Source organism: Zingiber officinale, chromosome 10B (assembly GCF_018446385.1).
Source record: "Zingiber officinale cultivar Zhangliang chromosome 10B, Zo_v1.1, whole genome shotgun sequence".
In the NCBI taxonomy this organism is placed as follows: Eukaryota; Viridiplantae; Streptophyta; class Magnoliopsida; order Zingiberales; family Zingiberaceae; genus Zingiber; species Zingiber officinale.
The window spans coordinates 75,070,286-75,095,859 of record NC_056005.1 but is presented as its reverse complement, the minus strand read 5'-3'; the positions used below and the strand labels follow the sequence as shown (position 1 = coordinate 75,095,859).

Here is a 25,574-nt window from a genome sequence, read left to right as displayed (position 1 = left end):
CGGGGAGGTATCTCTGCCGGCTACCACGCTGAGTCACCAGACCAACGGAGCCAAACAGAGTCCACCGTCTGCCGGCTACTACGCTGCTACACTAAATGCCAGCGGAGCCAAATAGAGCGGAACTGACTGCCGGCTACCACGCTGAGTCACCTGACCAATGGAGCCAAACAGCAGAACCGCCACACACCTGCCTGATATACCACTAAACCATGAGTGGGGGTGTGTGCAGTACATGTAACTGGCGATGTGCTCAACCATAGTAGAGCCGACAATCGCGCAGCATGCAATCATGATGCATGACACTAAGCATGGTCATAAACTGATCAACATAACCATATCCATATGTATAAAATGAGTACGGTAAAATCGATGGTCACATACCAAGATCTAGAGTAAACAGGTCAGATAGAATATCAAAAACCTATGTCCTGAACATAATAAGTATGGTATATCCTGATCAGCATAGAAAAATCCATATATATATAATATGGGTACCACAGTATCAGTAGGTCAAATCCACGGATCTAGGCCATACAGGTCCTCCATGGTATAGCAACCTAGATCCTAAACATATCTCCTTCCATAACATATGTACCAACAATATGCACATATCAAGAATCAAGGTCTAGGTACACGAATCATATATGATATACAAATAGAGGTACACAAGCCAGTCATGGCATAAAACCTAAGTATCAGATAATCTCGATACACATGACTGAAACTAAAAGTCCAGAACCTAGTCCTAACCTCAGTAAAACATGGTATGTCACTTATTCTAGAAACTAAGATACTCATGGTAATACAGTACTCATGGCAATAAATCACATGATATAAGCACGGATACGTCACAGGCGATAAACCTAACATGCTATGGATATCAAACAGTGACATACCAAAGACAAACATGTTCATTGCTTGTAGTTATAAAATACTATGCATATCCAAAGACAATATCATAAAAGATAAGTCAAGAGGTACCCGCCTCCGATATAGATCGAACCGAACCAATCCGATGTCGAGATGCTCGTCTCGAATCAGAGCCCTGCGTCCACTAACAATACATATATATTTTATTTAGCTAAATCATATAATAGCTAAATAAAATCTCTAAGACTAAATTAGGGCAAAACCCTAATCAATCTACACATATACCTAATTCGTATCATTTAAACAAAGTAATAATTAACCTTTAAAAACTTACCCAAATCCAAGGTGATCACCAATAGATCACAATCAAAGATGTTGCTGCCGGTTAGGGAAAGTTGCTGGATAACACCTCAATAATCACAATTCCAGCATCACAGTAACAGAGCCTCACTGCTAAAATCCTTCCCACTGATCAGATGAAGATAACATCTCAGGTGATCAAGAAATATACACCACAGAATAGAACAGAACTTCACCTCCTGAAATTCTTCTCCACTGTCCAGATCAAGGTTGGGAATCAATCGAATCAAGTAGAGATAGCAATGGAGATCATAGATCAAACAACACATCCTAACTCACCTTGTTGTTACCTTACCGAAACACCCTTGCCCTAAAGAGGAGCCGAAGCTTGGAGCTAGGGCACGACACGGTAAATCCAAGCCGGCGATGAGGAGAAAGGGTCAAGACTAGGGCTAGGATTCCCCTTCTTGATCGGAGACCTCTATCATCGACGCACGCTCCTGGCTCCTGGCGATCTAGGGCACGGCGACGGCGCTGGTTTCCAGTGACCGGCGGTGTCTCGTGAGTGTAAGGAGGAGTCGGCCACTCGGCGCAAAAAGGGAAGAGAGCAACGTCGGCTGTGGCTAGGGCAGTGACGAGAGGAGGAAGAGAATCGACGGCTTGCAGCAGTGAGTGAAAGAAGAGAAATCAAAGGAGAGGAGGAGAAGAAACGACATTGAGGAAATGGAAACCGTCGGTGTTGGGGAGAAGAAAAGGATCGGCACGCGGGGGAGTCGGCGAAGAAAAAGAAGTAAAGAAAATAAAAGAAAAAGGGAAAATAAATAAGCATTTCCTCGCTAAAACGGGGTAGCCTAAACAGGCTTTCCTGGGCCCCCTTTTTATCCCCGTTAACTCGTCCGTACAAGCTCCGGAAAATTTCCGCAAAATATCCAAAAATTCCAGAAAATTCCCTTATCATTATTCGTCATTTTTCCGGTATTTTACATTCTCCCCCACTAATAAAAATTTGGTCCCCAAATTTCGTTATCTACCATCAACAAATACCAACAACGGGTAACGAGTATAAATGCTGAACGGTAAATAAAATCACATATCTCAAATGAAAAATGGGGTATCGAGCTCGGATAGTATCCTCGAGCTCCCAAATAACCTCCTCGTCCAAATGATACTGTCATCCGACTTTAACCAGTCGAATAGTCTTGTCCAGCAACTAATGCTCTTTCTGGTCTAGAATCTTTACCGGAATCTCCTCATAAGTGACGTCAGGCTGAACCGGACTGGTATATCATACAGTACATGAGCTGGGTCGGCTACGTATCTCCTCAGCACGGATACGTTGTGAATGCCTACTAGGGACGGTGGTAGTGTCAGCTGGTAAGCTACTGCTCAAATCCTCTCTAAGCTCTGGAAAGGTCCAATATATCACAGAGCTAGCTTACCTCTGAGGTCAAATCTCTTCACCCCTTTTGCGGGTGAAATTCACAGAAATACCTGGTCGCAAATGGAGAACTTTAAAAGTCTCTGACTCCGGTCAGCATAACTCTTCTGGCAGTCTTATGCCTCTAACATCCTCCGTCCGATAGTATGGACCAACTCTGTCTCAAGCTGAGCTCTATGAGGTCCTAATAACTGGGCCTCCCCAACCTCATCCCAGATGATGGGTGTCCGACAAGGCCTACCTTACAACGCTTCAACGGTGGCATTTGGATCGCCGAATGCAAACCGTTGTTGTAGACGAACTCTACCAACGGCAAATGGTCCTCCCAACTGCCTCCAAAATCTAGTACATAAGACTTCAGCAAGTCCTCTAAAGTCTGAATGGTCCGCTGTGACTGTCCATCTGTCTGCGGATGAAAACTGTAATAAATCAGAGCTGGGTGCCCAAGGCCTGCCGCAAACTCTGCCAGAAACGAGACGTGAACCGAGGGTCTCTATCCGAAATAATACTCAATGGGCCACCACGCTTCTGTTGCGCAACTCTGATGATTTCTCGGCAATACTGTTCTGCCAATCGATCTAGGAAACAAATCTTCCAGATCATTAAGAAATACGCGGATTTGGTTAATCGATCAACGATTACCCAAATCGCTTCCTGGCCTCGTCGTGTCCTAGGCAAATCCACTTTAAAGTCCATGGTAATATGTTCCCATCTCCACTCAGGAATAGGAATCCGCTGAAATAATCTGGCAGGTATCTGGTGCTCTACCATCACCTGCTGACAGACAAGACATCTAGCTACAAATTCCGCGATGTCTTTCTTCATACCGTTCCACCATAGGAACGCCTCAAATCCCGATATATGCGGGTCCCGCCTGGATGGATCATAAATCGACAGCGATGAGCCTCCTGAAGTAGCTCCTGTAAGACCGGATGAGACTGAGGTACGCATAATCTGCCTCGGAAGTATATAATACCCTCCTCGTCTCATGTGAACTCGATCTGCTGCCCAGAAGCTATCGGCTGCCTATAAATTGCAAATGTTGTTCACCAACCCTATCGGATCCTCACCCTGATCGACGACTGAGCAATCATGGTAACAAGAATACCCTGCTCTGTCGGTCCCTGCTCCTCAAGGCCCAATTCGGAGAATCCCTGAATCAAATCCGTAACCACAACTTGATGGCAAGCCAAAGTCCCTCTAGACTTCCGGCTAAGTGCATCGGTAACCATATTAGCTTTCCTCGGGTGATAGCTAATGGTACAACTCGTAATCCTTCAGGAACTTCATCCATCTTCTCTGTCGAAGATTAAGTTCCTTCTGAGTGAACAGATATTTGAGACTCTCATGGTCAGTGAGAAGGTAAAACCAAAAATCGGAGCCGACACTAAACTCCGCTTCAGCTCCTAAAGGCTGGACTTGCAAACCTCAGTCCAAGTGAACTTCGCGCCTTTCCTGATCAGGCGTGTAAGTAGCATAGCAATCCGTGAGAAACCCTCAACGTATCTCCGGAAATATCGAGCCAAACAAAGGAAGTTGCGAGCCTCTTATATCGACTCCGTCTACTCCCAACGGTAACAACCTCGATCTCCTGTGGAACCACGGTATACTCCTGCTGGTGACCGTGTGTCCTAATCATCATCACATGAGACAATCCAAATCAGCACTACTGATAATCACATATAGATATTCTCGTCGAAACATCTCTAGATCTATGCAAAGGTGATGCACGTGTCTCACCTCGGATCCATAATAAATCACAACATCGTCAACAAAGACAATGGGCACAGATCCAAACATCCTCGAAATACCATAATCATCATGATAACATCTAGGGCACCGCAAGCCATAATGATAAAACCAAGACACAAAATGTCCGTATCACAGACATTCCTAAACATAAGTCCTCAACAATAAATAGATCTTATCACCAACGATATAAATCACCAAAGAATAGAACCTCCAGTGTGAGAGCAATACTCTATCACACGAAATACCACATATGTGGGAGCAACGCTCTACCACAAGAAATCCTCCATATGTGGGAGCAACGCTCCACCACAAATAATCCAAAATATGTATCCACAATAAATATGGGAGCAATGCTCCGCTACAAACAATCCGCAATATGTAGGAGCAACGCTCCACTACAAAACAATCCCCAAATATTTGGGAATCCAGAATATGTGGAAGCTACGCTCTACCACAAACGATCCATAACATGTGGGAGCTACACTCTACCACAAACAATACATAAGTGCCCAAAGCACCTAACTATCTAGCTAGAGACTGCACAAGATCTCTCTACCACAGACCAATGTGGGTAGCCTAGGGTATAACCACCCAGTAAGCAAATCAAATCCATAGTCAACTCTATCGTCCTCCTAGTGGGTCGGTCACCCACTAATGAGAAAATTAGTTGACAGGGTAAAACAACCAATATTATAATGTAGACATTTAATATTCTACATTTAACATAGGTAGAATCATCATGATGCTACCAACCATACATCTGACATACATGCAAACACCACATATGTATGATCGACATAATCCTCCAATTGGTTCACACCAAAAATACCCACATCATAGGTATAAATCACCGTGATACCTCCAACAATGTATACCGAACTCGTGTGCATATATCATCGTAGGTAAAATCAACAATACTCACAAATGAACTATCCATCATAGAACTCCTTCAACTCATAACAATCATATGTACACTTCATAGATATGCATAATCAGCATATTTAATCCAATCTATCACACAAACCCTATGCCATCTTCTAAGTTATCCAATTAGGTACAAACAGTCTAAAATTACAGTACCCATGGAATAGGATACATCAATCCTCTATCGACTGATCAAATCATCAATAGTATATGGTTAATCCAATCCTTTCCCACGTCAGGATAAGCTAGATACTCGATGTGCTCAAGATATCCAACTAACCACGAATAACTCAAGATTCAGACAGCTAGAAGTAAAGTTGGTTAATCTGCTACTGATCGGATCAACACAACTAATCGATCATCTACTAACTAATCAAGAATAAATAAAGCCTCTACAAGCATCTAAGGTAAATCGATCACGACTACCCAAGTCAACAAACGTAGATCAATCTTCTACTGACCGATCTAACAAAAGTAAACAAATTATCTGCTGATAAAAATTAACAAAGATAACATGGTATTCTACGGCTAAGTTAACATGTATATATAGATACTATCCATTATCCAACTAATAATAGCAGAGACTGATATGTACCTCAATCTACTAACCAAATAGTAGTAACAGAAGCTAAAGCTACTAGGGGTATGATATGTAAAATCACCAAAGCCTAAAATCCTTAATCTCTATTAAGGTCAATCAAGATCAGTGGCTAACCCATCACATATAATATATGCTACAACAACCAGACAGATACTAGTAAAGAGTGCTAATACATGTCATAGACTGTAATAATGAACAGGGCATAAACTAATCAAAAAGGTAGGATAACATATACCAACATACCTCCTATAGCTTGGAGATGTCCTGCTTCTGCCAAGTCCCAAAAATCCAAAAAGTCACATCGAGAAGACTAAAACATGAAATCCGAAACACGAGAAATAAAACTCGTAAGCGATCTCTGATACCAAATAAATTGGTATCAGATAAATCTCAAAAATCCAGAACACATAACAAGTATCGTATACCTGCTCTGATACCACTAAATTGTCACGCCCCGAGGGAGTCTCTGTCCGAAGAAATTTCGGCAGCATCTCCCCTGTACGGCGGACAATCTGAAACTCTTCTACAAGCACTATATACCTCAGCCACATGCGGCTGGAATAATAACAATAAAAGAAAACAAACACCACGCAGTTAATATCAAATTCAGCCTCTGGCTGACACAACCACGCAGTTAAAAATAAAGCAGCCCACTCGGCTGTAACAAAACCAAAACACAAAACTGCTAGCCGGCTAGGCTTACACAACCAATAACAAATACAAAACACCACATAACAACATCAACTCACCAAAAATAAAACCAGAGTACAAAGCTAAACAAACTGATACATAAAACAAACAAAACATACGTGAAACCGATAAGTCTTCTGATGTGACGTGGGGACCAGCAGACAGGATGCTCCAACCTGGTACCTGAAAAGATAGTGTCAACGGGGTGAGTTCAACAACTCAGCGAATACCAATGGACATGAGTAGTAAGATATATCTAACAGCAGCAAACATGGAATACAACTTCCTAATCATATATAGGGAATACGCAAAAACTGAAAGGTAACTGAGGAAGCTGTACTCACCAGGAACTCCTATCCAGACAAAAGGGTCGTCAAACCGAAAGTGTCAATAATCCTGTATGCAGGTCAAAAGTATGCATCCAACCAAAATGCAGCAACCAAATGCAGCAACCACAATCATAAGAATATAAATGCATCAATGCATATGATGCTAATGATGCGTCCTGGTCACCCCTGACGCCAGTCAGTCATCTCACACTCAAATGGTGAGACCAGGGTTGGTAATAAAGGTGGTGCTGCTCTTTAGAGTCTAGGGTTGCTAGAAAAGGAGCTACTACTCTTGCTGCTCATGCCCTTAGAGTTCCCACTGTTGCTACTGATGCTCAGGCTGGTCAGGCTACGGTGGCTACTCTTGCTGAGGCCATGCAACTGTTGAGGCTTTCGAGTCCACTGCTACTACTGTTGCTATTCCTTTCGAGTATAGGGTTACTACTGTTGCTGATGATGCTTTCCTTTGAGTAAAGGAGTAAGGAAATACTGACATCATTATTGTATACTTGTCACTTCGCGATGTGCTCAACCATAGTAGAGCCGACAATCGCGCAGCATGCAATCATGATGCATGACACTAAGCATGGTCATAAACTGATCAACATAACCATATCCATATGTATAAAATGAGTACGGTAAAATCGATGGTCACATACCAAGATCTAGAGTACACAGGTCAGATAGAATATCAAAACCTATGTCCCGAACATAATAAGTATGGTATATCCCGATCAGCATAGAAAAATCCATATATATATAATATGGGTACCACAGTATCGGTAGGTCAAATCCACGGATCTAGGCCATACAGGTCCTCCATGGTATAGCAACCTAGATCCTAAACATATCTCCTTCCATAACATATGTACCAACAATATGCACATATCAAGAATCAAGGTCTAGGTACACAAATCATATATGATATACAAATAGAGGTACACAAGCCAGTCACGGCATAAAACCTAAGTATCAGATAATCTCGATACACATGACTGAAACCAAAAGTCCAGAACCAAGTCCTAACCTCAGTAAAACATGGTATGTCACTTATTCTAGAAACTAAGATACTCATGGTAATACAGTACTCATGGCAATAAATCACATGATATAAGCACGGATACGTCACAGGCGATAAACCTAACATGCTATGGATATCAAACAGTGACATACCAAAGACAAACATGTTCATTGCTTGTAGTTATAAAATACTATGCATATCCAAAGACAATATCATAAAAGATAAGTCAAGAGGTACCCGCCTCCGATATAGATCGAACCGAACCAATCCGATGTCGAGATGCTCGTCTCGAATCAGAGCCCTGCGTCCACTAACAATACATATATATTTTATTTAGCTAAATCATATAATAGCTAAATAAAATCTCTAAGACTAAATTAGGGCAAAACCCTAATCAATCTACACATATACCTAATTCGTATCATTTAAACAAAGTAATAATTAACCTTTAAAAACTTACCCAAATCCAAGGTGATCACCAATAGATCACAATCAAAGATGTTGCTGCCGGTTAGGGAAAGTTGCTGGATAACACCTCAATAATCACAATTCCAGCATCACAGTAACAGAGCCTCACTGCTAAAATCCTTCCCACTGATCAGATGAAGATAACATCTCAGGTGATCAAGAAATATACACCACAGAATAGAACAGAACTTCACCTCCTGAAATTCTTCTCCACTGTCCAGATCAAGGTTGGGAATCAATCGAATCAAGTAGAGATAGCAATGGAGATCATAGATCAAACAACACATCCTAACTCACCTTGTTGTTACCTTACCGAAACACCCTTGCCCTAAAGAGGAGCCGAAGCTTGGAGCTAGGGCACGGCACGGTAAATCCAAGCCAGCGATGAGGAGAAAGGGTCAAGACTAGGCTAGGATTCCCCTTCTTGATCGGAGACCTCTATCATCAATGCACGCTCCTGGCTCCCGGCGATCTAGGGCACGGCGACGGCGCTGGTTTCAAGTGACCGGCGGTGTCTCGTGAGTGTAAGGAGGAGTCGGCCACTCGGCGCAAAAAGGGAAGAGAGCAACGTCGGCTGTGGCTAGGGCAGTGACGAGAGGAGGAAGAGAATCGACGGCTTGCAGCAGTGAGTGAAAGAAGAGAAATCAAAGGAGAGGAGGAGAAGAAACGACGTTAAGGAAATGGAAACCGTCGGTGTTGGGGAGAAGAAAAGGATCGGCACGCGGGGGAGTCGACGAAGAAAAAGAAGTAAAGAAAATAAAAGAAAAAGGGAAAATAAATAAGCATTTCCTCGCTAAAACGGGGTAGCCTAAACAGGCTTTCCTGGGCCCCCTTTTTATCCCCGTTAACTCGTCCGTACAAGCTCCAGAAAATTTCCGAAAAATATCCAAAAATTCCAGAAAATTCCCTTATCATTATTCGTCATTTTTCCGGTATTTTACATTAAGGTGGGGTTTAGGCTTTGATACCACTTGTTGGGGATCGGACAACCGACTTGAAGGGGGGTTGGATAGACGACACCCCCAAATAATCGCTTCCTACACTTGTTAGTTTGCGCAGCGGAAATACAAACTAATATGAATACAAAGAAAGCTAAAGACAGAAAGAAATCAAACCAAGCTACACAATCATTTAACGTGGTTAGGAGATTGCTTGCTCCTACTCCACGGCGTGTCCTTGAGGTGGGCGATCCCTATCCATCGGTGGATTAGCCCCCGGCAAACTCTGGCTATCTCAAGTCGCTCCTTGTGGGTGGAGAAACCTCACCACAACACCAACCAAGACTCTTGAGACTTGTAGACTACTAATTAGGGTTTACCACCACTAATTTCGTCAACTATAACCAAGCTCCCAAGTTTTGGTTATATAGGCCGCGGGTTGAAAACCCCGCCTACCAGTCGACTGCCAAAACATGCAGTTGATTGTCCTCTATGGAAATTCGACCGTTACATCCCAACGGCTCGATACCAGTTGACTGCTAAAACTTGCAGTCGACTGCTAAAACATGCAGTCGATTGATCCACACTGACCGAACGAACAGAACCATTTTGTTCGCACCCAGTCGATTGCGTAGTCGACTGCACCAGTCGACTGCTAAAATATACAGTCAACTACTACAGTACTGCTACAGTACTGCTACATTAAAATCCTAAAACTAGGATTTTACTCTGAGTACAATCTCTCGTGTACTCGTACCCTCACCCTTATGACTCACTTGATGCTTCTTTTGCAGCTTTAACCTCTTGCCTTCAAGCCTACTTCCTTTGGCTCTCGTCCCTCGGATGCATTCAAGCCCGCGGCTCGTCCCCAATGCCATCCTTCGCGTATGCTTTGAAGTCACTTCCCTCGGCCCTTATCCTCGCTGCCTTGTCCACGGTCCCTCGGATGCTTCATCCTTCACCGGACCCGAAGCCATCAACCTGAGTCGCATGTGTATCCTGCAAACCTGCATAACTCAAATACACATATCAAATACAAGGGTGAACCTAACTTAAACCCTTTGCCCAAACACCAAAACACATGATCGCACGGACCATTGGGATTGCTTCAACATAGTTGACTTTCATATTCTCATCAACACCTAAAACATAGACAAAGTACTATAGAATGAAACTAGAAGATTGTCAAATGGCATTACCTTGCATATTGATGCAAGATTTGCAGCCACAATATCCACTATGTTATAATCATGTCTCTACAAATTCTTTTGAAGCCTCTAAAATGTTTAGCTTTTAGTTAACAATAATTCCAAGTAACCTACCCACTAGTAAAAAAAAAATCATGAATTGAAAAAAAAAAAGTTGTCATACAGAGTGAAAGACAAAAGTGGGATCAAAGTGCAACAAAGAGAAAAATGGTTTCAATGAGGCAGCTAGGAATAGAATGAACTCTTGCTGCAATTGGTATAAGACAAGGGAACTCTCAAACATGTCCAATATAGTATTTTACAAAGGCCAAATCAGCAACACCAAAATGATCAAAAAAAAAACACCTTCTTTTCATACATGGTTAGTTACACCGTTGTTGGCAATGCAAGGGTGATGTGAGCAAACTCTCAACTGGGAATATGACCCACAGAAACACAAAATAGTTGCATGTGCAATAAGAAGAAAACATTTCACAGATAGTAGAAATGGTATTTGTGCCTCATACCAACTTTGTGTGAATAGATCATGAATGCATCATCTTAGGAAGTTAATTGAGAAAATTAATCAAATAAGGTGACGAATTTAGGATGAATTCATGGATTTGTCACCAATTTAGGGACGAATCTAAGATTCGTCCCATACTAAAAAATAAAATAAAATAAAAAAGAACAAATAATTAGAAACATTAAAGATAAACCTAAAGAACTCGGAATAAAATGAAACAAGTTCCTATGGGTTCATATTATTCTCCTGATGATAAAAATGTCCTCAAACATACTTTTGACCTAATATATTGAGTATAGTGATTTTTTTTAAAACATGAATGAGGCCAAATTCTTGTTAAAAAATGATTACACTCAATATATTAGGTCAAAATTATAGATGAGGACATTTTTATAATTAGGAGAATAATAAGAATACATGAAAACTTATTTCATGAAATTTTGACATCACTAGGTCTATATTTAGGATTTCCGATTATGAGTACTTTTTCTTTTTATTTTTTTTCAATTCTAGGACGAATCCTGGATTCGTCCCAGAATTTGTGATGAATCACAGGATTCATCCATAATTGGGGGCGAATCTTGGATTCGTCGTAAATTCTGTGATGAATCCTGAGTTCATTCTAGAATTGAATAAAAATAAAATGGACAAAGTAACCGAATCCCTAAATATGGACTTACAAATATTGGAATTTTATGAAATAAGTTTCCATGTGTTTATATTATTCAACTGATCATAAAAATAGCCTCATCTATAATTTTGACCCAATATATTGAGTATACTGTGTTTTTTACATGAATATGACCTAATTCGTGTTAAAAAAAAAATTACTACACTCAATATATTGGGTCAAAATTATATATGAGGGTATTTTTTTGATTAGCAGAATATTATAAATACATGACAACTTTTTTAAGAAATTGTGAGACCTCTAGATCCATATTAAGTATTTTGGACAAACATACTATATGTGTTGAATAATAACTTTTTAATATAATTTGGAGTAAACTATATATATTTCACTTTGGTATAAAAAAATAATAAATAAAAATGATGTTTAAGGATATTTATATGATTAGGAGAATAATACAAACATATAGAAACTAATTTCATAAATTCTGAGATCTCTAGGTCCATATTTAGGGTTTATAATTCTTTTTTCTTTTTATTTATTTTTTCAATTCTGGGATGAATCCTTGACTCGTCCTAGAATTAGCGACGAATCCAAGTATTCATCCCCAAATATAGGACGAATCCATAAGGACAAATCCAAGATTCATCGCATATTTGAAAATAAAATAGAACAAATGATCATAAACTCTAAAGATGGATCTAGAGAGCTTGGAATGATTTGAAACCAGTTCCTATGGATTCATGTTGTTCTCCTGATCATAAAAATATCTTTAAATATAATTTTGACATAATATATTAAGTGTAGTAATTTTAATAATAAATTATATTTATTTATAAAAAATCATATTTGATTATCATGTTTATATGATAATTTTTAATATTAAGATAATAATTTATTAATATAAGGACAAATTAGTCATATTTGTGTTAAAAAAATTACACTCTTAAAATATTAGGTCAAAATAATGTATGAGAGCATTTATATAATCAGGATAACAAGATGAATGCATGGAAAGTTATTTCATGTCATTAAAAGACTTTTAGGTTAATATTTAGGATTTAAGACTCATTTCTATTAAATTTCAATTATTTTCATTTTAGGATGAATTTTGGATTCATTCCAGAATTGGGGGCAAATCCATAATTCATCCTATATTTGGGGACGAATCCAGAATGCATCCCCAATTCTGGGATGAATTATGGATTTGTCCCAGATTTAGCTTCCTTAAAATATTTAATAATGTTCGAAAGCAGAGAAGATGGTTAGCTAAGGATGTGGTTCTGTGGTTGACCGGATGAAGATGTTGACGTGACTCTGACAATGACTCGATAGAAGCCTTTGATTGGTCCTGTAAAACTGAGAGCGTTAGTGTCGGGCTAGGGAAGAGGTCCCGGCGTTGACCTTCTGATGCTTAAGTCAATGACCGGAACAGTAGAGAATAGTGGCACAAACTATAGCAGCAAGTGTGTGCGATCACAAAGTACCGCATACCTCCACCGAATGGACCCCCCCTTTTATAGTATCACTATAGAATTTGTGCATACTTCTCAAGGCACATGCACATTTTCCAAAGCGTCTTAGGAAAAGACAAGTGAAACAGTGTCCCTAACACCTTTTCTTAAGCGGGCATGTAAATCTTTGATGTTATAGGCTGGCAACTTCTAAAGTACGATCCACCTACTGGATATGCTTTATTGTCAGTGGCACAAACTCCCAAAAGTGTACAATGAGATATGAAGGGGGTCCCACTATAATGTGAGTGAAAGTCGCTCGGCATGAACCTCCCCACTTGATCATTCTACACAGATCTATTTTCCTTCCCTTGGTCGTCCGACTATTAGAGAGTTGACTTTTGTCTAGTTGGACACCCTATTTGGTAGGTTGATACTCAAGACATCAGTTCTCTAAGCCTTAGTTGCGAGCTTCTCAGCAGATAGTCGACCATGCTCGCCTGGTACCATAGGCATGTTCGGTCGACTTCGCCCACTCGGCGATTCCATGTCGTTGACTATTTTGACTTTTGACCCCCACGTCAACCTCTCTTCCTGGCTTTAACCTATCTTTGGTGGGTCTCCTTTTATCACCGTATCAATATTAATCTTCTACGATGAATTATTAATTTGTCTTAGAATATGCAATGAATTATTAATTCGTTGCCGAATTTGCAATGAATCTCATTTTTGTTGCCAAAGTGACATCAAATATTTTATTTGTCATAGAATTTAGAATGAAAATTAAAATTTATCTCAGAATTAGCAACAAATTTTGTGACCAAATTTTATTTGTTGCTAATTTGCGATGAAAATATATGGTTGCAAATTTCATTGCTAATTTGGAACGAATTGTTTTTTTTTGTCGCTAAATTTATTCTAGATTTGGGATGAAAAATATTTGTCCATAAATTTCGTCCCTAATTCATAGGATTTTTTTGTTGAATAAGTGTGAATGGAGAAGAGGTGGAAGAGAAGAAGCTCTATTGTGAATGAGACTTTAGTTCCACATTGGGAGTTTCAAGGCACTTTTGTTGGTTTATATTGATTTACATACATTGATTATGTGAACAAATGCATTGGGAGAGGCTCTCTCTCACGTATGGGTGAGCAGGGGGGTGCAAATCCAGGGTCCGGATTGCATTGAACCAAGTTGACTCATGGGCGAGCGCGACCTGCGCACACGAATAACGGACCTGTCGGGACAAAAATTTGCCCAAGTGGAACAACCAACATTTTGCCACGTTGATCTTTTACTGCTGTAAAACGTATACATTAAATTCGAGATTAATGCAAAAGCAAAACGACCGAGGAATAATGAGTGAAACGGTGGACGTTTCACTGCTCGGCGAGTAATGGTCATTAATGATCATTAACCCTGTCATTGATCTGAACTCCTATATAAGGAGGCTCCGATCATGGGCAGAGAAACTCAGCAAAGCTAGCAGAAGCTCTCCACCTCATTCCCTCCTCTGTCGTGCAACTCCTGTTCGGCAGAGTGCCTGTGGTAGCAATCGGGAGACAATCAGTTCGCCATGACCACCAATGCTTGGTGGAGTTCACGGTCAGACCATTGTATCCTGGGAAACAGACGACCCGAGTGAACCTCGAAACACAGCCGGAGGTGGGGGCGAATCTGTTTCATGGAAACTGCGCTTCGCAGACCTCGGTCAATCCGCTCGGCCGACCCAACTTCTGCTCGGCTGACCAGACCTCCTCTTGGCCGACCTACACGCTCGGCCAACTCGTCCTCCTCGCGGCCGACCTGCCCACTGGGTCGATCCGACCTGCCCGCTCAGTCGACCCGACCTGCCCGCTCGGCCGACCCAACCTCCTCCCGGCCGACCTGCCCGACCTTCTCTCTACCGATCCGCCCTCTACTTGGCCGATCCGCCCTCTACTCGGTCGATCCACCATCTGTTCTACCGACCTGACTGCTAGGGCGATCCGCCCTCTGCTCGGCCAATCCACCATCTGTTCGGCCGACTTGCCCACTCGGCCAATCCACCATCTGTTTGGCCGACCTACCCTCTTGGTCGATCCGCCCTCTCGACCGATCTGCCCGCTTGGCAACACAAACTACTCGCTCAACCGGTCTTCTTGCTCAGCAGTTCTTCGACTCAGAGCAGAAATCAGCCCCTGCTAGCAGCCTGAGATTATCTGCTCAGGTCTTCTCTACTGTAAGTTGAATTTAATTCAGAGCAGTTGAAATTCAGCTAATACTCTGTATATCTCCGGCAAACAGATTGTTCATATTCCAACAATCTTGAAACAAATTCGTTTCTGTTGAGATGGCCACGGAACAAAATGTTTAGGTGCAACAGACTCAACACGTGCAAGCCCCCTCTGCCCCGATTGGAACTGTGCCAATCAGTCATGGGGAAAATCCATAGAAGTTCAGTGGACCAAACATCAAGGGGTGACAGCAAAAGATGCTCTTCTACCTAACCACGCTCAATCTAGCTCGGTTCTTGACCGAGGACCCTTCCAAGCGTTCTGAGGATGTTGATGCGCAAACTATCAGTACAGTGGAGGCATGAACTCACTTTGAGTTTCTTTGCTGAAACTACATCCTCAACTACCTTGTCAACTTGTTGTATGCTGTGTATAACATGAAGAGAACGACTAAGAAGCTGTGGGAGTCCCTGGACAATAAATACAAGATGGAGGATGCAGGGGCAAAGAAGTTCATCGTGGGCCGATTCCTGGACTACAAGATGGTTGACTCCAAGACGGTGATCAGCCAAGTCCAGGAGCTTCAGGTGATCTTGCATGAGATCCACTTAGAAGGAATGGTTCTGCGTGAAACTTTCCAGGTGTCTACTATCATTGAGAAGCTGCCTCCCGGCTGGAAGGACTTCAAAAACTACCTGAAGCATAAGCGGAAGGAGATGAATGTGGAGGAACTCATTGTTCGACTTCGCATCGGAGAAGACAACAAGAGTTCAGAGAGAAAGCTATTCTCTCCGGCTATTGTGAAAGCCAACGTGGTCGAGCACGGTCAAAGCTCGAAATGTAAGAACCCCAAATCTTCCAAGATGGGACCTAGAGGAGGCATCAGCAAGAAGAAGTTCTCTGGGAAGTGCTTCAACTGTGACAAAGTGGGTCACAAATCTTCGGAGTGCAGAAAGCCGAAGAAGAAGCAAGAGGCCAACCTGAACGAGGGACCAGAAATGGACGACATCTGCGTTGTGGTCTTTGAGTTGAACCTGATTGGTTCAAACCCGCGTTAATGGTGGATCAATACTTGAGCCACCAGACATGTGTGCTGCAACAAGGAGCTACTCCACAACTTTGAAGAAGTCATTGGAGACAAACTATTCACGAGGAACTTAGCAACCTCAGACATCATAGGCCAAGGAAAGGTGGTGCTGAAGATGACCTTGGGCAAGGACCTTACTCTGAACAATGTGTTGTATGTTTCGGAGATTCGAAAGAATCTAGTATCCGGATCACTTTTGAGCAAGCATGGCTTTCGCATTGTTTTTGAGTCGAACAGAGTTGTATTGTCCAAGAATGGAATGTTTGTAGGAAGGGGTTATGTATCTGATGGGATATTCAAGCTCAATGTAATGGCCATTAGGCCTAAGATAAATAAAAATGAAAGCTCTTCCACTTATATGCTTGAGTCTTCGTGTTTATGGCATGGTAGACTAGGACATGTTAACTACGATGTGTTGCGTAAATTAATAAACATGCAAAGCACACCTTCATTCCACCTTGACCTAAAACACAAGTGTGAGATTTGTGTTGAAGCGAAAATGACAAGGTCATCCTTTTAACATATTGAAAGAAGTAACGGACCACTTGATATGTGCGACCTAAAAGGTATGCCAACACGTGGTGGTAATAAATACTTCATCACTTTTGTAGATGATAACACAAAATACTATTATGTGTATCTTCTCAAAAGTAAGGATGAACAATAGAGAAATTTGCTCTCTATAAGAATGAGGTTGAAAACCAGCTTAATAAAAAGATTAAGGTGGTTCGAAGTGACCGAGGTGGTGAATATGTGTCACCGTTCGCTGAGTTGTGTGCTGAACATGGGGTCAGATACGAAACAATAGCTCCTTACACTCCTCAGCAAAATGGAGTTGTTGAGCGAAAGAACCAAACTCTAAAGGAGATGATGAATGTTCTTCTATTGAGCTCTGGACTGCCAGAGTTCATGTGGGGGGAAGCTGTGTTAACAACTAATTACCTTTTAAATAAGGTGCCTTGAAATAAAATAGATAGGAGCCCTTATGAGTTGTGGAATAGAAGACAACCATCCTACAAATATTTACGAATGTGGGGGTGTCTTGCCAAAGTGTTGGTACCTGATCCGAAAAGGATTAAGATAGGACCAAAGACTATTGATTGCATATTTATTGGATATACACATAACAGCAGTGCTTATCGATTTTGTGTGTATGAGTCACACATACCGGAGATATACAAGAACTCGATAATCGAATCGAGAAATGCCTCATTCTTCGAGCATGTGTTTTCATATATGACCCGTGAGGATGCAAGCTCCTCAAAACGGGCAACCGAAACACAAGGCGAAGAAGAAGATGATGATGACGAGGAGCCCGTGGAGGTTGAGCCTAGACGGAGTAAAAGAGCTCGGGTAGACAAATCTTATGGATCATATTTTATCACTTTCATGTTGGAGAGTGAGCCCCGTAGTTACTCAGAAGCTATAGGCTCTTCTGATAGACCTCACTAGAAAGAGGCAATTGCATCTGAGATAGAATCTATCTTGCAAAATCACACTTGGGAACTTGTGGATCTTCCTCCGAGAAGTAAACCACTAGGTTGCAAGTGGATTTTCAAGAAAAATATGAAGTCAGATGGCACGATCGATAAGTATAAGGTCAGATTGTTAATCAAAGGATACCGACAACGAGAAGACCTCGATTACTTTGATACGTATTCTCCGGTGTCGAGAATAACTTCCATTAGAGTATTGTTAGCTATTGCCGCTCTATGGAATCTTAAAATACATCAGATGGATGTAAAGACCGCCTTTCTAAACGAGGATTTAGAAGAGGAAATCTACATGGTGCAACCTGAGGGGTTTTCTGTGCCAAGATAGGAAAACAAGGTTTGTAGATTGGTGAAGTCATTATATGGCATGAAACAAGCACCGAAGCAGTGGCATGAGAAATTTGATAATGCCATGAAGGAATGTAGATTCAAGATTAATGAATGTGATAAATGTGTGTACATGAAAGTCACAGAGAATGACTACGTCATCTTGTGCCTATATGTAGTTGTCATACTTATCATAGGGAGTAATGATAAGATAATCAAATCCACTAAAGATATGTTGAACTCAAGATTTGACATGAAAGACATGGGCCTAGCTGATGTGATTCTAGGAATCAAAATTCTTAGAACACAGAAGGACTTGTTCTTAGTCAGTCTCATTACGTGGACAAGATTCTTGAGAAATTCACCAAGGGTGATATTGTGTTGGCACGAATATCGATAGATACGAGTCAATATCTATCGAAAAATTGAGGTGAAAGTATCTCTCAAATAGAGTACTCTCGAGCAATTAGAAGTCTGATGTACTTGATGAGTTGTACACGACCAGACTTGGCCTACGCAGTAATTAAGCTGAGTAGATACATGAGTAACCCCTTTGTTGACCACTGGAAAGGGATAACAAGAGTACTGAGGTACTTAAGGTATACTCGTGAATATGGACTGCACTATACAAGATATCCTGCTATAATCGAAGGATACAATGATGCAAGTTGGATATCTGATATAAAAGACTCTAAGTGTATGAGTGGATATGTGTTCACTCTAGCAGGTGCAGTCATTTCCTAGAAATCTTCTAAGCAAACCGTAATAACCAGATCCATGATGGAATTTGTGTTTATAGCTCTTAACAAATATGGTGAAGAGGCTGAATGTCTACGACAATTCTTAGAAGATATTCCACGATGGCCGAAACCGGTGTCGGGGAATTGAATACATTACGATAGTCAATCAGTAATCAGTCGGGCACAGAGCTATCTGTATAATGGGAAGTCTAGACATATACGTCATAGACATAATACCATTAGACAACTACTCTCAACTGGAGTTATCACCATTGACTATGTGAAGTCAAAAGATAACCTAGCAGATTCGCTAACCAAGGGGTTAATCGAGAGTTAGTTGCAAGCTCATCTCAGAGAATGGGCTTGATGTCGTTGTCAGCGATCAGTGCAAAGGACACCCAACCTATGCTGACTGGAGATCCCAAGAACTAGGTTAAAAGGGACAACTAATCTGCACTGACTAGACACACTGTGGGGGGAGGCCAATGAACAGTGACTAGACCAGGATAAGCCGATGGCTTTTAATGATAAAAAAGAGTAGATGGTAACTCTTGAGAGATCACCTATGTGAGAAAGAAGTGGAGCCGCTTCGAAGAGAATTGGAGACACAATTCTTAGAGCTTCTCACAAAACCAGGCGTGTTTATGGACAAGAACAAACACACTCATGAGAATTGAGCTGTATCAGGGAGAGTCTTGGGTGAGATTTGTCACTGCTTACACAGACGACAGTATAGTTCAAGGGCATCATGTCTACTATCAGCCAGTAAGCAACCAGATCTTCATAAGGGAAGGTTTAAAGGGTAAAACCTACCTATCCACTTGACTCAACTGCTGAATGCTATAACATACCCTATCTCTATTCATGTGGAGGATTGTTGAATAAGTGTGAATGGAGAAGAGGTGGAAGAGAAGAAGCTCCATTGCGAATGGGACTTTAGTCCCACATTAGGAGTTTCAAGGAACTTTTGTTGGTTTATATTGATTCACAAACATTAAGGATATGAATAAATGCATGGAGAGAGACTCTCTCTCACACGTGGGTGTGCAGGGGGGGTGCAAATCTAGGTCTCGGATTGCACTAAACCAAGTTGACTCGTGGGCGAGCGCGACCTGCGCACACAAATGCCGGACCGGTCGAGATAAAAATTTGCCCAAGTGGAACAACCAAAATTTTGCCACGTTGATCTTTTGCTGCTGTAAAACGTATGCATTAAATTCGATATTAATGCAGAAGCAAAACAACCGAGGAATAATGAGTGAAATGGTGGGCGTTTTGCTCGGCGAGTAATGGTCATTAATGATCATTAACGCTGTCATTAATCTGAACTCCTATATAAGGAGGCTCCGATCATGGGCAGAGAAACACAACAAAGCTAGCAGAAAGCTCTCCACCTCATTCCCTCCTCTGTTGTGCAACTCCTGTTCGGCAGAGTGCCCGTGGTAGCGATCGGGTGCCTCTCAGTTCGTCGTGACCATCAGTGCTTGGTGGAGTTCACGGTCAGACTATTATATACTGGGAAACAGACGACCTGAGTGAACCTCGAAGCATAGCCGGAGGTGGGGGCGAATTTGTTTCAAGGAAATTGCGCCTCGCATACCTCGGTCAATCCGCTCGGTCGACCCGACTTCTGCATAATCGACCATACCTCCTCTCGGCCGAAATGCCCGCTCGGCCGACTCGACCTGCCTGCTCAGCTGACCCGACCTACTCGCTCGGCCGACCTGACCTCCTCTCGGCCGACCTGCCCGCTCGGCTGACCTGCCCGCTCGGCCGACCCGACCTTCTCTCTGCCTATCCGCCCTCTGCTCGACCGATCCGCCATCTACTTGGTTGATCCGCCCTCTGCTCGGCCGATCCAGCATCTGTTCTGCCGACCTGACTACGTGGCCGATTCGCCCTCTGATCGGCCAATCCATATCTGTTCGGCCGACCAGCTCGCTCGGCCGATCTGCCATCTGTTTGGTCGACCTGCACTCCTGGCCGATCCGCCCTCTCGGCCGATCTGCCCACTCGGTAACACAGACTATCGGCTCAGCCGATCTTCTTGCTCGGCAGTTCTTCGGCTCAAAGCAAAAACCATCCCCTGCTGGCAGCCTGAGATTATCCGCTCAGGTCTTCTCTACTGTAAGTTGAATTTTATTTAGTGGCAGCCTGAGATTATCCGCTCAGGTCTTCTCTACTGTAAGTTGAATTTAATTTAGACAGGTTTAAATTCAGTTAATACCCTGTGTATCTCCGACAAACAGATTATTCGTATTCTAATATTTTTTTATAGTGTTATAAGCTGCGAGGATCGATTGTTTCAACTACACTTAATCAAAGGGCTAAGGTCAAAATTTTTAAATGTAAGTGTTTTTAGCTCCTTAAATTTGACATTTAGGATTTTTTATTGTGAAAATTGACCTACGGAATTTTTAAAAATTTTAACTTATATTTTAAAAATATTTTTAAATTTTTAATAATTAAGAGTTGGATAATTCAATTTTATATTGTATTAATTTTTTTAATTTATTGAATTTGGCTCCTAATTGAAAATTTTAACTACGCCAATACATATTGATCTATATAGGAGCATCATTATCGACACTAGAGGTTGATCGGTAGACACCCAATAAGTATCAGGCCAATCCACCTTATCAGAGAAAGCTCCATTATCAGCCGGGAGAAGATAACGTGGAGACACTTTATATACATATTATAAATGCATCAAATGCAATTAAAATAATTTAGCTAAATTTGGAATGGAAGGAAAAGTTCCTTCCAAATAAATATCAATTAAATGGAAGGAGTTGAATGACACTTACATTCCTTTCGGAATCAATTAATTATATAATAAACAATTAAAGATATATTTTTGCCATTTCAAGCTTGATTTGGACCATTAATCGACTTGATGAGATGCTGCCTTGCTCCCATTACTTCCCAATTCCTCTCAGAATTTTTAAGTTAAAAGAGATTCTAAATCTCACTTCCTTCCAAATTTTATTCAATCAATCATATCATCAATTCCCATTAATTAAACTTCTTTATTCGTCGTTGACTCTCTCTATAAAATCCACGCACTAGTTGAAAATGTATATATCTTCATTAATTATCGCGTGCAATGGCGGCCATCATTACCTTCTTCCGCCTCCTCCTACTGATCTCCTTCGTGCCGGCCCTTGTCATGACAAGCACTATCTTCGACATCGAGTTGGTCCACCGTGACTCCCCCAAGTCGCCACTGTACAACAGCTCAATGACGACCTTCGATCGCCTGCAGGCCGCTGCCCTTCGCTCGGTCAACCGAGCTAGCTACTTGGCCAAGCGTATCGCCATGAAGACCTCCACCGACATAGATGTCCGCATACACTATGAGGATTGGGAATTCTTGATGGAGTTCAGCATGGGCACACCAAACCCGCAAAATGTGTGGGGCATTCTCGACACCGGGAGCGATCTAAACTGGGTCAATTGTGTGGGCTGCGAATGCTTCAACAAGACCGCCAGCCTATTCAATCATAGTGCATCCCTCTCCTACAACAAATTAACTTGCAATTCCGATGAGTGCAAGAGCTTTTTCCAAGGTCATTGCGATGATGATAAGATGTGCGTGTACCATTATTCCTACGGCGATGGCTCCAACATCGACGGAATACTCTCCTCGGACACCTTCCGTTTCTACTCGTCAGATACGAAGCAATTTACATCCATTCCAAATATGCTATTCGGTTGCAACTTCCGGTCCTTTGACACCATCGACAACGACTTCGGTAGCACCGTTGGGTTGGGCCCCTCGTCGCCATCTCTGATCCACCAGCTCGCCCCTAAGTACATCAGCAAGTACTTCTCCTACTGCCTAGACTCCTGGCTCTATGGGGGACTCGCTAGCAGGCTCTTCTTGGGGCGCGATAATACCACTGTTATCGGAAACGTGACTGTCACGTCATTCATGACACAAGATAACCACTACGCTGTGCAGCTTAATGCCATCTCTATCCCGGGTGAGTTCAACATCGATTATAGTAGTAGGAGGTCCAAGTTGAGGGCCGGCAACATCATCTTTGACTCCGGCACTGCCATGACCATACTGGACACTCAAGTGGTGGACGAGTTGGTGAGGGAATTGACAAATTACATTAGCTTGCCAATTGTGAAGCCGGAAGACCCATTCAAATTGTGCTTCGAAGTGCACTCGACAGAACAAGAGGAGAAGTTGCCAGGGTTGTTATTCTCATTTGCCGGGGAGTTGGGGAACTTCAGGGTGAGCCCTGAAAACCTGTTTACATGGTTTGGTGCGCATGTGAAATGCATGGTGATATTGGGAACGAATGGTATGCAGATCTTTGGGAATGTTATGCAGAAAGATGTTTTGGTTGGACATGATCTAGAAAAAATGGAATTGACCCTTACAGAGAAAACATGTATCTAGTTTTACAAACCCTAATAAGCATGCATTATGTATATGAAGTGCTAAGTTGAGCATTCATATTTATATTTATGGTAATAAATCAAGAAATTTAAATGAAGGAAATGTGCATTTATTTTTTACGCTTTTTTTTTGCAATGATTTAATTAGACAATTTAATCGACTAGGAGTAGTTTGATTGAATATAATTTTCTTTCTATCTCTCTCTTTTAAATGATACTAATTAAATTGACATGTTATTTCTAAATACTAAGAGATGTTTGGAATTTTATATTATGGTCATTTGAGTTCCATATTCAACTATTAAGAGTGTTAGAGAGGATGAATAATGACTCGCTTTCACTTTGATCGGTGATAGTGTACTAGTCTATAAGATTTTAATGCACAATAAAAAATAAACAAATTTTACTTTAACTTGATTGGGTACTTCCTTATAATAAAAAGTTCTCTCTACTTCATTAATCCAATAACAATGAAGCTCTTTGCTAGTAACATACCAAAAAATAAGCTCACTAATTTTGCTATTATGGTTTTGTATACATGTATATCTTGATTGCCCAACAACCATATGTGGTAGAGTGTTTCAACTACTGTATGTAACTAGATAGCTACCTACACACCCTATGTACCCACATGACCCTCTTACGGTAGATCATTCCTCTTGTATACATTGACCACTGATATATTTTTGGAGTGCCCATGGGGCTTATCCGTAGTATAGTGTTTCTCCCCGCAGTCCATATCTAGATAGCTATCATATATCCTATCTGCCTATGGGATCCATCGGTGGTAGTGTTTCTTCCACAGATATTGACTGTTATATTCTTACTATATGTTGGTTATGTACTTGTTATATGTAGGTGATTTTTGAATATACTGTATATACACCTGATTTATAGGTTATACCTGGTTGAGCAGGTTAGTGGAGGGTTATATTATTGTTTATGTTTTTGTTAGCAAGTAATTATATTGATGATCTTACTTTTGTAATAAGTATTATTATCTAAGAATATTCCTTCGACTCAATTTCAAGTTAATTTGTGCACTACCTTTCTATCTACTTGATGAGTCATTTGTACTCACTATTCCTTGATTTTTCTTTAATTTCTAGATTTGCAGGTAAAGGATGTGTCATGTAACTTAGAGATCCTGACTGTCAGTCCCATGGTACTTCAAGATGGTTCATTTTTTGTTTGTCTTTACGGTGTCATTTTCTTGACTGCCAAGAGCAACGCTGACAATGAGCTTCAATTTCTACTCTACTATTGTTGGTAAACTTTATTTTTATTGCATAATTAAGAGAGTAGTAAAATAGTTACTATCTCTTTCATTTTGTATTTGATCTCTCCTTGCAAAATTTCAAAGGAGATTCTAGTGAATTGCCCAACATATATGATCCAAGGGATTGTGGTTCTTAGAGTAGGAGTTGACTAGACTTCGAACCAAGTTAAAATCCAAGTGTGATCCTTCTATTTGTTTTTTACTTATTCCTATTCCACTGTTTACTCTTTTTTTTTTTGACAAATTTAGTTTAGAAAAGAAAAGTTTTTAAGCGATGAGATTTACCCCCTCCTATCTTGTTCTCAACAATCCTACAATTAGTATCAGAGCAATGGCTTTTGATTTTGGTGCAACCACCAATCAATAATTTACTTTTCTTTTCAATTTTATTATTCATTTTTAATTCTATTGCATTACTTATTTCAAGACAAAGTCTTGAAAATTGTTTCTCCTTAACAATTGTCTTTGCAAGAACAATGGTATAGTCTGAGGGATATTTTGAAGATCAAAAAGGAGCAATAGAGGGGGGGGGGGGGGGTGAATATCGTTCCTTAAAACTTTTTCTTTTCTTGTATTGTAAAACCAATCAGAATAAGTAGCGAAAAATAGAATAAGAAAAGATAAATGACTCGGGTGGTTACTTGGTTCGGAGCCTATGTCGACTCCTATTCTAAGACCGGCGATCCTTGATCTCACCGTTGGACAATTCACTATAACTCTTTTTTCCGAAATTTTCAAAAAGGAGCAATGCGTACAATATGAAGAAGTAAGATAGTAACACACTGCTATCTTTTGGAAATTAAAACAATGCAAGTATAAACAAAAGTTATACCGACACTAGGTGGAAGATGAAGCATGGTCGTTACTTCTGGATGGAGCAGCTTGCTTGTGA

At 41.1% G+C, this 25,574-nt stretch overlaps 1 protein-coding gene across 1 annotated transcript; it reads left to right on the top strand.

Moving 5' to 3' along the window:
• Positions 1 to 22,096: 22,096 nt before the first annotated feature.
• LOC122029191 (probable aspartic protease At2g35615) lies at positions 22,097 to 23,404 on the top strand. Its single transcript, XM_042588132.1, has one exon. It carries the CDS (start codon positions 22,097 to 22,099, stop codon positions 23,402 to 23,404), a length of 1,308 nt encoding a protein of 435 aa, XP_042444066.1.
• Positions 23,405 to 25,574: the final 2,170 nt, after the last annotated feature.

What these genes read in the sequence shown, in the direction of transcription:
- LOC122029191 (XM_042588132.1), top strand. Translation starts at nt 22,097, where the DNA reads ATGGCGGCCATCATTACCTTCTTCCGCCTCCTCCTACTGATCTCCTTC.